Here is a 14,859-nt window from a genome sequence, read left to right as displayed (position 1 = left end):
CAATACACAATCATTTTATGTATGTTATATCTAAAACAATACACATTATAGTATCGTCTTGCTTTTATCCCTAACTCTATTAATATAAGTCGTATGTAATTTTTGTAAAATATAGTAGTTTTTATTGACTATTATCTTGAATGATTGAAAACACTATATCACCTAGAACCTCGAACAGTAGATAATCCATTTGCAAACAACAAACACAATGTAACGAAAATTGAATTCGGGATATTTATACACCTCTACTGAATCCACTATACCACAGACGTCATCAAATATTTTTATCTTGCACCAATTGAAATTCGTATATGAATTCACAATCAATATTGAAAATCACTAATTTAGTATTTAATATAGATAACAAAACAGGACAATATTTTGCGAAATTTAATTATTAAAGAATCCGTAATCTAAATGTATTTTAGTTATTATGGGTAAGAATTTCCAACAGTCGCAAACTTTGGCACAAAAAAAATTTTATTTTTCACTTTTCTAATCACTTCTCTCTTTTTTTCAGGCACAGCACTCACATTGCTCTGTGCAATAACATTTGCACAGGGGCGTGAGTTTTGATCGGAAACAGACAACTATGCATCTGTAACCCGAGTGATGCGCACGAAATCTGCGCTAATTGGGACATCGAAACTATTGTCATAGCCCACGAACGATGTGACAAGTTCTACAAATGCGCGTACGGCAAGCCTGTTCCTTATTGCTGTCCTCCCGGCACTGTCTTTAATATTGAAAAGGAAGCATGCGACTGGCCCTCCAACGTGCAATGTGAGGACAGAGGCTTTGTCCCAGATGAAGAGAATGAATGTTTACGAAACAACGACAATGAAGATGACGGCGACAATGAAGATAGCGGCGACAACGAAGACGAGGGTGATCTAGGCCCATGTAACTGCGATCCTAGCGAAGCGCCAAGCATCTGCAAAGCTCCAGGATCTGAGGGCGTCCACGTCGCTCATGAATACTGCAACCATTTCTACATGTGTAGTCACGGCAGACCAGTCGCAATGAAATGTGCTCCTCACACTCTTTACAATCCGTATAAGCGAGAGTGTGCCTGGGCGCATGAGGTAGAATGCGGCGACAGAATAATTCCCGAAGATGATGAAAGCAAAGACAGTAGTGAAAATGACGGCGATGATAGCGATGAAGACAATCAGGGTCCATGCAACTGTGATCCTGCAGAAGCACCTGAAATATGCGCAGCCGTAGGTTCGGAGGGGATTTTAGTTGCTCACGAATACTGCCACAAATTTTATAAATGTAGTCACGGAAAACCAATCCCAATGACATGTGCTCCAAATACACTTTATAATCCCCATACTAGAAGATGTGATTGGCCCAAAAATGTTGATTGTGGTGATAGAATTTGTATCTGTGACAATGGTGAAGATAATGAATGTGACGGTGGTGGCGGTGGAGGCGGTGGTGGCGGCGGCGGCAGTGGCGGCGGCGGTAGTGGCGGCGGCGGCGGTGGCGGCGGCGGCGGTGGCGGCAGTGGTGGTGGTGGCAGTGGAGGCGGCGGCGGCGGCGGTGGCGGCGGAGGCGGTGGCGGCGGAGGCGGTGGCGGTGGCGGAGGTGGGAGCGGCGATGGATCCTGCAATTGTAACCCTTCTGAAGCCCCAAGCATTTGTGCACAAGACGGTTCAAGCGGAGTTCTTGTGGCGCATGAAAACTGCAACCAATTCTATATGTGCGATCATGGGAAACCTATAGCCATGTTCTGCGCTAACGGCACATTATACAACCCTTACATTGAAGAGTGCGATTGGCCCTATAATGTAGACTGTGGAGATAGAGTAATCCCGGATGATAATGAAGGAGGCGATGGCGGTAGCGGCAGTGATGACAACGAAAGCAATGATGGCAACGGAGGCGATGATGGTGGTGACGGAAACGGCGGCGGCGGCGGCGGCGGTGGCGGCGGCGGCGGCGGCGGTGGCGGCGGAGGTGGTGGAGGTGGCGGAGATGAGAGCGGCGATGATTCCTGCAATTGTGACCCCTCTGAAGCACCAAGCATCTGCGCACAGGACGGTTCAAGCGGAGTTCTGGTCGCGCATGAAAACTGCAACCAATTCTATATGTGCGACCATGGGAAAGCTATAGCCATGTACTGCGCTAACGGCACATTATACAACCCTCATATTGAAGAATGCGATTGGCCCTATAATGTAGACTGTGGAGACAGAGTAATGCCAGATGGTAATGAAGGCGGTGGCGGGGGCGGTGGAGGCGGAGATGACGCAAGCGACGGTGATAATGGAGACTGTCAAGACGATTCTAGCATAGCCCCTGAAATTTGTGCAGCTCCGAACTCCAATGGTGTACTATTTGCCCACAAGCGCTGCGATAGATTCTACATGTGCAGCGGTGGACGGGCTGTTGTAGTGTCTTGCCCTTCGAACATGCCCCTCTTCAATCCACTTATTAATGCTTGCGACGAGGCTGCAAATGTCGATTGCGGTGATAGAATAATTCCTGATCCCGACGCAGACCCCTGTCCTTGTTTTTACTCCATGCCAGCCGTATGTTCCACACCGGGTTCTCATGGTATGCAAGTTCCTCATGAGCAATGCAACCAGTTCTATACTTGTATCCATGGTAGCGCAGTAACGCACACTTGCCCCCAAGGACTATTATACGAACCAAAGAGACAAGTCTGCGAATGGCCGATTTTTGTCAGCTGTGAGGGAAGAATCATACCAGCAATGTAATGTTGGGCTACTAAAAAGCACTAAGCAAGACGACAGTGTCAGTTTTTATTATCTAAACTCAAGCTAAACAAGCCATGAGTCATTTGTTATAAATACCAATTTATAATTACGTGAATTGTATAATTACGATTGTACATTTAATGTCTAAATAAAGCAATGCAAATGACTAAATTATTTTTTTGTGTATTAAATTTCCTTCTTATTTCGAGAACCAGTCATTTACTCCCTTACTTGTAAAATAATCACACCTAAAGTCAAAGAGGTCAACACAGCTGCAGTTGCATCAATGGTAGTTGTTAGATTCTATTAAGAACTTAATAAGTATTATAAAAGTGATAAATTTATTTTTTAATTTTAGCTATTTCCAATGTCATGGATAGATCTCATACTACATACCAAGTTTAAGATAATATTTCCTTCTCAAACAAACTAATCGGATTCGCTTTTTAAATGAAATCTGCTTCATATTCTTTGTTAGGGGTTGATGAAAACTTTATACCTGGGTTCTAAAATAAATTATAATTTTTTAAATATTTCAAAATCAATTTAAATCACAATTAAAATATCTTTCAGTTTCTCCTCTCTACCCACTTAGGATTAATATAATGAAAGCGTGTTTAAAATATTTGTGTTCTATATTTACGAGTATATACTAGATACAAATTTTGACACAATCAGTCACGCAGTTTAGTTTTTCCCTTTAACCGTCTAATGTAGGGATAATAAAAAATTAAATATCCCACATTGATTTTCAAGGCTCAAAATACTCCCATGCCAAAATTCAGTATAATAGGTTCAGTGGTTTAGTTTCTTTTCCCTTTTATTTTACTATTAACTTTACAATCAACGGTGATTCTCAAATAAAAAAAAAATATTCCAGGACCCCTACCCCCTATCACTGACTCTCCTTTACTTGACGTATATTCTACAGACACGAACGTCCATATAAACTATTCGGTCAAAATCCGAACTAAAAGGGCAACCAAAACGTCGTTATAACCTATTTATTTTACAACGAATAATTGTACTTATTTGACTAATATTTTTTATTCAAATCCAGGTTTATACTTAGACTCAACTTCTTATATCATAAGCGCCACTCCGTACACAACCACAAGCTGTCGATATTGACCATAAAGTCAATTTGAATGGATTGCAGTTCAATTCAGTTGAACACAGTAAATGTTCGGAACGCCAAATCTAATACGTAGTACATATATGAGTGGCGAAGGATCCATATAAGCCGATTCCTACCGGCTTCCCTTTTGTTACTTATATAAAATCTAACTTTCATTGGAATGATTTACAAACCGCTCTTATGCATATTTGTAGTACCTATATTATGTTGTGTCGGGTTCCCTTTTGGAATAAGTCACTCTTCGCCACTGACATATATATCGATGCCTTTAGATTATTACTTGCATAGCATTCTGTATATAAAACTTAAGCGGGTTTAAATAAGAGAGAGATAAGTTATGCTTAATGGTAAGCATATCAAAGTATAAATAAAAATTAAATAGACTGCCTCGGTGGCTTAGTTGTATTCCAGTTCGACGGCATCCCCCGGTCAACCAAAGATATATTAGGTTTTTCTACTCACTATCAGCCTGGAGTCTGGAATTTTTACCCGATATTAAGATAGGCTCGCCCCCATCCCATCATTGGACGGAATGCACACAGGGTGCACAAGCTGCACCTCTGCCTAACCTTTAGCTAATAAAAGGCATGAGTGTATGTGTTTAAATAAAGAAATGACCACCACACGTACTAAGTTTTAAAAAAACTCTGTGTCATGAAATTATTTTTGTCCCTGGGAAGAAATAGTAATATAATAAATAAACCGCGATAAAACCCGAAAAATAGTTATGTTTCAATTCCTAAAATTCGTGTAAATATAAGACATCATTATAAAACTCAGTGTTATCATGAGGTCCACAGGATCATTTTTGTTAAATATCAACCATGACTTATTTATATTTTTAGTAAAATTCTAGTTTTATTTTTCTGATTTTTTTGTATAATTTTAGAGTGTGCATGAATATTTTTGAGGCTGAAAATATAACGTTGCCGCTGCAACAAATTTAAAATAAGAGTGGTAAAGGCGTGTAAAATTAAAATACTATTTATTGATGTGTAATGTGTATTCAATTTTACTTTTTTATTTTATATCTTCTATGATGACCCCGTATATTAGAAGTTGTCTACTTATAATTCCCAATTGTAACATCTATCCTTAGATGCTGGTCATCGTATTCTAAACATTATAAACGAGTGTAACATAGTTAAATTATACGTAACAATGCATGAATTTTATTTGAAAATCTCATAACCATCGATATATTTATATATACTACGTACCTCATAACAATATTGCGAGACCAACAACAAATGCATTTTTTTAGCTGAACGTGGTGCGAAATTACGATCATAGTAGAAACAGAAGTCCAGAGAGAGTAAGAAGTGCCGCGGAAATAGTGTTTGGGAGTTGACAGAGGCGGCCTTTGGGGGAGGCGAACCGGGCAACCGCGCGGGGCCTCGCGCTTACAGAGGCCTCGCGCGGGGCCTCGCAGGACCTTTTTTTTACATTCTTACCGACGAAACTGTTAAAACAAGGGAACGTTTTTTTACTCTGCCCGGGGCCTCGCGTCTGTTTCTTTTTGCTTTCGCCTGGGGACTCGCGTCGTTTAGGGCGCCACTGGGAGTTGAAGTCTGCATATTGCACTACTCTATTAAAATAAAAAATCACTACTTGACTTTTCCAACGTGAAGGCAGTTTTTCTAACAGCACGCAGAATGCCAGTATCTGGAAGGTCAGCGCGTCTTGGGACACGTAATAGCATATGATATAGGGGAGTCGCACGATGGATCATCCGGGAAATACACAGGCAAGGAGACATAGAACGTAAAGAAAATACATAAAATATCTAAGTATTTGATACCTAAATAGCAATGCCGCATAACGAACTAGGGATCTGTAGTGTGAACTGACTGTCCTTTTTTTATACGGGCACAGCAAAGTGCCCTACTGCTACTGCCCCTGATGGTAAAGGGTTCAATAAAATGTCGACTGTAGAGAGACGATTACCCCCCGACAGTCGACATAATTATTCCGACCTGTAGAAACGGGATATACATTGGCTGATCCCGACCATTACTTATGGCGGGCTTTAACACCTTGTGTACGATGGACGCTATCCAGGTGGAAATAAAATATATCCTACCACCAGCAAAAAGTAAGTCATGTCTATGGTGTGCTTTATATCAAATAGAACATAAAATAAAGGTAAGAAATTAATAAATATTTCATGTGCAAACCGCGAAAACTAGGTGGCCACCTCAGCATAAGCTTTGTTATGACAAATAAAACACACTACTGGTTTTTATACATTCATACATACATAGTATCACGCCTCTATCCCATAGGGGTAGACAGAGACTATGGATTGCCACTTTGCACGATTCTGGCATACTTCTCACGCTTCCTCCACCTTCATCAATCTTTTCATGCATTCTCGCCGGTTCTGGGTACTTTTGACCTGACCTTTACTGAGAATGTCAGATATCTACCGCTACTGGTTTTCAATGGCCATCTAATGTACTTATCCAGGAACGCCAAATCAGCGTTAACCACAACAAATATAAGACTTGATGCGCTAATAAACTATGATATTAATATAAAACTTTCATAAATTTTCGGTATCACCAGGGAAATGTTTTACCCACTACACTACATATCTACATCTATACATATTATAAAACAAAGTCCCTTTTCTATCTGTCTGTTTGTTATTTTCAAAATCTTCTTAACGGATTTTTATGAAATTTAGTATGGAGATAGTTTAAGACCCTGGGAAGGTTATAGGCTACTTTCTATCCCGCTAAAATATATAGCGTGACTTTTATCCCGGAAAATTCCTTCACGCGGGCGAAAGCGCGAGCAGAAGCTAATTAGATATAAAAATTGGTAGCAACAACAACAGTAATGACGTAATGTTTATTTATAGTCTAATATCGATGTCTTATATTAAACATTTCCAGATAAACAATTTAGATATGCACATTTGCATAACATAATACACGCGATAAAATCCGAAAACTAGTTCTAATTCGATGAGAATTTGAGGTAACAATACATATTATTGGACATATTTACAATATTTTCTCAGTAATTGTGATCTTATCGCCTTAACAACTTAGCAATAGTTAGTAATTACGAAGATATATTTCAAGTCGCGATTGTCGTCAGCGAAGCGACGCGCTACCGTACAATACTGTAGATCCTGATTGCTTTAACTTATCTTGATTTCATACTTAAGATATTAAGAGCAGATTAAACTATCAATCAAATAAATGAACTATATATATTTAATACATGCTTATGTATATATAAATAATTACATTGCGAAGTGCGAACGCTGTGCCGCGCGGCGGGACTGAAGTGAGGGGGAAGGAAAACAAAAACTTAATTTCACAATATCGACACTAGCATCTTAAGATATTCGTTGAAATTGGTTTATAACATTTTAATCATTACCATATATCTAAATATAGTTATACCATTGATTTAAACTGTTAGACATGCCCTGTGTTTTTTGAAACTGTCTACTATTTATATCTGTATGTCTAGTACCCATTAGGGTGTCCCTATCCAGATTACATTTCAATTTTTTTCTTGACTTGGCATCAATATAAACCTAATCAGTATAAGAAGTCAAAAGATCTAGAACTTAAAAAATACAAATCAGTAAATGTACAAAAAAGTTTATGTATTATGATTAAGAAATGTCATCTGATTATCACTCAAATATAAAAATTATTTACTTATTTCTTATTTAAATAAATTAGCTTGAAACCAGTTTTGCTGCCAGTGCAATCGATTGCATCGCTCAAATATAAACAATACCAAGAAATATATTATCATATGATTGCGATTAGCGATAATATGTATGTTTTTTCGTCACAACACGTGTCCATGATTGTTGTTTCCTATTGAAAGTTACACATAATGCTGGTGGTAGGTATATATTATGTACTAAGCTCACGTATGCAACGTATGCAAAGCATTATACCACGCAGAGACGTCATTTACATGGAAGCTAAGGAGTTTGAAATATCGTATCATACCGTTATCTCTTTCAGTAAATTGGTGCCAAATTCTATAACACCCATTTATTTAAGTGTAGAAACGCTATGAAAACTATTTCGTATTTCACTGACATATTCAATTTGAGAACGATGACTTGACTATGTTTCTGAAGTACTTGCTTCAAGTCAACAATCCATTATCCATATATCAACTACGAAATGTCGCTAGAAATCATTACCACATGTAGTTAATAGGCGTCAACATCTGGCTCTAGAACTAATTGAACAATAGATCCATTCTTTATTGATTTAAGCTGTTTTATTTCTCGACGCGGACTATGTTCCGATGTTTATTCCGATCGCTGCTGAATTTTTGTAGGCTGCTATAATTGTTCAAAAACTTTGGGATATTTTCTATAAAATACGGCCAATCAATAACACATATGTAACTAACAATTTAACCGATTTATGCGTAAGTGGCATTTTAAGCCACCTTATGCAAGGCATTTTCGTGGTAAATACGAAACTGCCGTCAAAGCAGAAAAACCCCTCTTTATCGAGTCATGGAGCAACTTACTTAAACTTACCAAGAGTTTAACAGATTTCTATGTTAAATAGTAGCCATACTTAATTCTAGACCACTTTGTACACAAAGTAATGATCCTTCAGATCCGTTACATCTTACTCCAGGAAACTTTTTGGTCGAACAACCATTGACTTCATTGCCTGTGGCAAATTATTCAAGAAGCTGTCCAGCATATCTGGTATCATAGAGTGTTGACTACCTTCACGAATTTCAACAATGAAGTAAATTGTTTCACAACACTGCGAAGTCACCTCTCAAGGTAGGTTCCGTAGTTCTGTTAGTTCATAATTGATAACATAATATTACGTCCACTGCAGTGGCGCTTGGCTCGCGTGCATCAGCTCCACCCGAGCGCTGATGGTGTTACCCGTGTTGTGACGGCACGCATTGGTGACACACTTACGAAATTACCTGTAGCGAAGATCTGTCCCCTTCCTCTTAATGAATTTCAAAAGTACCTAGTTTATTTTACCACTATGTTAGTTTAGTTTTCGTATTTTGTTTAAAGTATGTTATTTTATGATCAGTAGCATTTTCCGTACTTTTATTTAATTACGATATTAATAGCATAAATCTACTACTAAAAATATATTTCTAACAAAATGAATGGATCTGTATCTGTCACATAATCCGATCGCACCTCAAGCAGCGACAAGTGCTGCCACCTGGAACGTGTATTAGGTACTTCCTATTCAATTGGAAATAACGTGCTCGGAAACAAAAGAAGTTTTGGAGCGCGCTGTCTTGCAAGCAAAGAAGGCTAAATCAACCAGTGATAGTGTGGTGCAATCCTGAACGACAGGCAGAATCCTATGACCATTTACCAGTATTAGTAAACAAGGAAAACAAACGGTGTTGCAAGTGTTGGTGAGTGGTAGATACAGTCCACACATTTCCATCTAGCGAAGGCTTGTTCGATTTCCCAAACAATCTAAGCGATTCATGTATTTTCTACTTCGATATATCCAATGTGAAATGGATAAGTAACGCCCTCTATCGAATAATTTTTATGCGACATCGATGATAATTAATTATTAGTTCTCATTTATGCCGTTATATTTAGAAAACTGACATTCACGCTGAAAAAAATCTTGCCAAATTCGATGAAATGTTGGAAGCCGAAATTATTTACTGAATTAATCACCGAAATTAATAATTTAGAACTGAGACATCAGACAAACAATACTTAATTGGTACTAGGGGTCGCAAACCGGTATCCCGGATTTCGAAAATACCGGAATACCGGACCAAATTAAGAACTTCAAAATATCGGTATTGATTTTACAAAAACCGGGATTTTCGGTATTTTCGGTATTTTCGGTATTTTATAAAAATATAATTCAGTACAAAATGTGTGTATAATTATTAATTTCTCGAGTTTTAAATCGCAAAAATTTAAACTGCTTGCAATTTCATTCATTCGTATAGGCATATATTCTATAAAAAACGAGCAAAATACATGGCTTATGGCTATATTGCTACTTTTGTTTTGTTCTAAGCATAGCGGTGTTAACTGTTAATTGTTATTTTTATTAGAACTTATTAGAAATATTTTTTGTTCTTTAAAGTCTATCCTCAGTATTCATAGACGTTATTTATCTAAGGACGGAGCATTGCTGTGATAACAAGTCTGTTTCTCAGTGCTGACGGCATGGCAGCCGTCGCAGTGCGTAGACGTAGGGCCGTTATGATTGGCTAATATTGTGATACAACTTTAATCTAGTTGGCTGTCAGATTAACAAAGCTGTACAAACAGCAAGCTGTCAGATAAACAAAGCTGAGAAACATAACAGGGGGAATAGATATGAGACTTTCCTTCCCTCACACTCACCACTACAACTCCTGTAAGCCAGGATCAGCAGTGGCACGCATTTTATGACACCGAGCGGTGAAGCTCGGCGAGTCTCAGGGAAAACTAATATGTCATTATCGCCCAACGAAATTAATCAAATAGAAAGATAGGGAGGAGTTGGAAATATTAATTGTCGACTTCCAGAGCAATGCGGGTGACAAAATCATGATGTAAGGAGGCGATTTAACTTCAAGGATAGGGACGTTTACAACTAGATAAGCTAGTTATAAAGCACCACGAATAAAATTAAATGAAAGGGTCCTATCACATGAGCTGTTAGATTTGATTACAATAGGCATGGTAAAAACGCCGGAAAGCACGGAAATTCCGTCTAGTCTCAACAAGGTCCATGTAGTATACAACCCCAGATGTTATTTGCATACTGTTTAACATGATGTTGCGCTCTTTATGCCAGAGACCACACTCCCAAAGTACGTGATGAGCAGATTGTTCAACCTCGTAACCAGGTGTAGAGCATGGGCACGCAGGAGAATCAACCAGCCTAAGGGCGAATAGATGTAAAATACAACCTGTTTAAAAGCCTTGAGCTGCCTACAATAATGGCCTGGTATTTCATAGCAATTTCGCGGCGTTTACCGAAAGGCCGAAATTGTCCTTATTTACCCTATCTACAGCTGCGGACACACAATCGACATGCTCCTGAGAATAAATTTGCAAGTCATCAGCATACAGATGGTACGCACGTAGAAGATTTTGAGTTAAGAGGTTTATGAAGATAGGGAACAATAATGGGGAGAGTATGCCGCCTTGGGGGACGCCACAGTCTATATCACGCCGGCTAGACGAAGAATCGTCTAGGCGCACCAACTGTTGGCGTCCCTGAAGATATGACGAGAACCAATCCAGTGCCGTGGGCGAGATCATAAGGTGGGAGAGGTTCGCAAGAAGAATGTCGTGACTGACTGTATTGAAGGCGTTGGAGAAATCAACCAACGCCAAAACAGTGACTTTGGAATCCTCCATGCCCGCCCTAGCGCCCTATAGTCAGTCACTTTGAAGAGTGCAGTAATAGTACTATGGCCAGGCCTGAAGCCAGACTGGAGTGGGCACAGTAGGTTGTTTCGGTGCCCATGCTCAGACAGTTGCTTGTGAGCACAGGCCTCGAGCACTTTCGAAAGAAAAACAAGAATGGATATGGGACGGAAATGCTTAGCAAGTGATAGATTAGGGATTTTAGGAAGAGGGATAGCAATAGCTCTCCGCCACAAAGACGGAAAGATACCAGTGCTGAGGGCGTTAATGATATAGGACATGATTGGTGAAGTTGGTCCAGGATAGGGATTATCATGCGACGACTGATGTTGTCACAGCCAGTGGCATTGGATTTAATGGACAGGATGACTTTTCTAATTTCACCCAACGGCACAGAAGACAAATGAAAGTTATTAATATTAGGCCTGGATAGACCCGCTAAAAAATCCATGGTACGACGCCTAGTTTGGTGATCAATCATGGTAACAGATGTGAAATGTTGATTAATATCATCCAAACCAATAGTCACACAGTGGAGATCTATGTTTTTAACTTTGCCAATACCCAGAGTTCCGAGGAATAACCAGATACTGCCTGGCGAGGAAGAAGAAATATTACTGAGAATGTGTCGGCGTTTCATGACGTACCATCTGGTTACACAGATTCCTTGCAGCTTTACAAAGGCACCAGTTCTCCTCCGAACGATCCCTTCTGTACTGGCGAAAAGCCCGATCCCTTCGTCTCATCGCCATCCTAACCCCATGTGTAATCCATGGTGCAGGAGGACGTTTTAATTTTTTCTTTAAAGGGGCATGGTATCAAAGAGTGAAGTGACAGCGCGGTTAAAATTGCGACTTTTATCGTCAACAGAGGTTGCCAATAGGTGATCCCAGTTAAAGTTAGCAGCGTCTCAGCTTTCAGTATCACAATGCGACCAAAACTACGCAAGTGCAATATCTTAGAGGGGAACTTGGAGGTTTTAGGGCGTAAGACATGTAGATGAGATCATGGTGAAGAAGCCAGGAGCGGGAAATAGACCGTGGGGAGAAAACAGGGGAAGGAGCAGAGCCAGGATAATGTCAAGCCAAGTATCGTGATCATCCATATTATGGTGGGTGGCTTGCAGTGGTAGGACATGCAGTATAGCAGAGTCAAGGAGAGTAAGGAGTTTACGAGATCGGGAAGAGTAGCTGGCAAGGAGATCAGTATTTAAATCAAATGTGATGAGCATATTCTGATCTTATAGATTCCAGAACTGTTTCCAGACTGGATAAGTAATCAAGAGATGGGGGACAGTAAATAACACCTAGTAAGGTTTCACTCTCTTGACCCAAACCTCCAAGAAACTAAGAAATTTCGCATAAGCAGAATAAGACGCAGAGGTAGATATTACAGTTTTATATTTCAGGTCGCTACGTAAATATATAACGACTCCGCCCCTCCTGTCAACTCGATCATTTCTAATCAAAATAAAACCAGGGGAGAGGGGTAAAGGGTAGGTTTGAGCCAGCTCTCAGAAATCAGAACGGCATGAACTTTGGCTTACGAAAATAATCTCTTTTCATTCAGCCTTTAACTAACCACTAAGCTGTCATTAAAATTTGACATTTAATTACTAACTTTAATGTATATTTCCTATTTTTCTAATAATTCTTCAAATACCGGAAATACCGAAAATACCGGAATACCGGAATTTATTTTGGGTCAATACCGAAAATACCGGTTTTGAAAAATGGTCCGGTATTGCGACCCCTAATTGGTACCAAATACTAAATGTTAGTGATCCTTCAACTATTAGCGATTCTATTCAATAATAAATGCAAATTTATGATGAAAACTATTAAGTATGTGATTTTTGGCAGGCTCTTTCTAATAGTCTATAGCTTCGACTTATCCATAAATACTAATGCAATCAAGAGTCGTTAACACTCTGAAACTTTTGATGTTATAATTTATAGCATCAGACCATCAAACATACGACAAGAAGCATGTGGGAGTATATTTTAAAGGTGTTGTCTAATCGTGTATTCAACCTCTCGACATGCTAAAATTGTATGCTATATTTTTAGTAGGCGCGCAAAGCAAATTATATTGATTGTATAGAAATGTAATCAAAGTTCTATATAAAGTTATTTTTGGTTATTGCAATTATTTTTAGCAAATGTTGCGCTTAGCCAAGGCCATCGACTAAATAGTTCTAGGCGTTAAATATGGCCAACCAGTACTATTGGATATTTCCAACTGGGTACAATAATTATTATTCTGGATTTGGGTAGGTTAAGGACTTTTGAAGACGGATCTGAATGTAACTTCAACTTTGCAGTATCGTACACCTGTACCCTAGCAGGAATTTACGCATTATCATATATATAGTCTTCGTATAGAGTAAGCACGTGCTGCGTGTTATAGCAATTGTGTTACATTATGCCATTTTTAAGTTTAGGTGCTGCAGTTGTCCATACATTTTGACATATGCTTGTCTAAGGTTACACGATTTACTATTCAATATTTTCAGGCGCCCAATATTCGATGTCGTATTTTAGTTCCAAATACGCTCACCGGGGCGCTTTTCAAATTTCCATACAATAATGCGTAAATTCATTCTCGGAGTTTTGGAGCTGTTTGGATCCGATTCCTAACACGAACCTTTACGCCTGTATATAATATAATATAATAAAACCTTCAATTAGTTCATCGCAAGATGACGCGTATGCATTTCGTTGGTTGTACCTATATTTTCAGACTAGTAGAAATAATAGTTTGGGTAAGTGTCTTGTCTAATTTCAACTGCCTCGGTAGTGTAGTTAAAGTGAACTTTGTGGTGTGATACTCCCGTGCCTCGGAAAGCACGTAGAGCCGTTTGACCTACGCTTAATCTCTCTTCGGTCATATGGGATTGCCACCAGACTATAAGCGTGAAGGAACAAAGAGTGCACTTGAATATTGCGCACACTTGAGCACTAAGTATAATATCTCCTACGTACGTGGTTGATCTCCGTTGAGATTGGCCGCCGTTGCTGAAATTCGGCCAGAAGGGATTTATTTGTTGTGTAATATAAAATTAGTAGTTTTGGGATGGTACATTTGAAGTACCTTATACATAGGACCATAGTTCCATCGCCAAAATTTGGAAACACATTAAAATTTACAGTCTGCTGGTACCTTACTTTTGCATGATAAAACATATATTTATTGACAGAAAAATATCAATTTATTCCCAGTGCAGTGCCCTACCAACGAGCGTAATCATAGAGTTACATATCGCTACAGTCACTGGTTCAGATAATTAACGTTCCCGGTCAGATAGAATTTTTATGTCCAGTAAAGCGATTAAATTAAGTATATCAGTTATAAATTTCCATCACCTTACTATATGCTCTTATTTCAACATTCGTCATAAATTGCGTGCCACTGCCGACCACGGCTTCTAGAAGTTTCAGTGGTTGGTTTGAGGATATGACATTGCCCACTGCGAAGCACGAACCTCCTCTACTATTGAGCGAGTTTAGACCTTAGGCTACCACGCTGGCCCGTGCAAGTTGGCAGACTTCATACGTCCAAGGTACATTCTTTTGAAACTTCTCGGGTATGTAGGTTTTATAATAATATTTTCC

The 14,859-nt window shown here is 39.1% G+C and overlaps 1 protein-coding gene across 1 annotated transcript; it reads left to right on the top strand.

Annotated features, from left to right (window-relative positions):
* The first annotated feature begins 433 nt into the window (after positions 1 to 433).
* LOC119188666 lies at positions 434 to 2,900 on the top strand. The gene is made up of 2 exons (XM_037436557.1): positions 434 to 437; positions 571 to 2,900. The coding sequence occupies exons 1-2, from the start codon at positions 434 to 436 to the stop codon at positions 2,727 to 2,729; spliced, it is 2,163 nt and encodes a 720-aa protein (XP_037292454.1). The 3' UTR covers positions 2,730 to 2,900.
* Positions 2,901 to 14,859: the final 11,959 nt, after the last annotated feature.

This window comes from Manduca sexta, chromosome 8 (assembly GCF_014839805.1).
Source record: "Manduca sexta isolate Smith_Timp_Sample1 chromosome 8, JHU_Msex_v1.0, whole genome shotgun sequence".
Taxonomy (NCBI): Eukaryota; Metazoa; Arthropoda; class Insecta; order Lepidoptera; family Sphingidae; genus Manduca; species Manduca sexta.
This window is presented reverse-complemented; position numbering and strand designations above follow the sequence as displayed.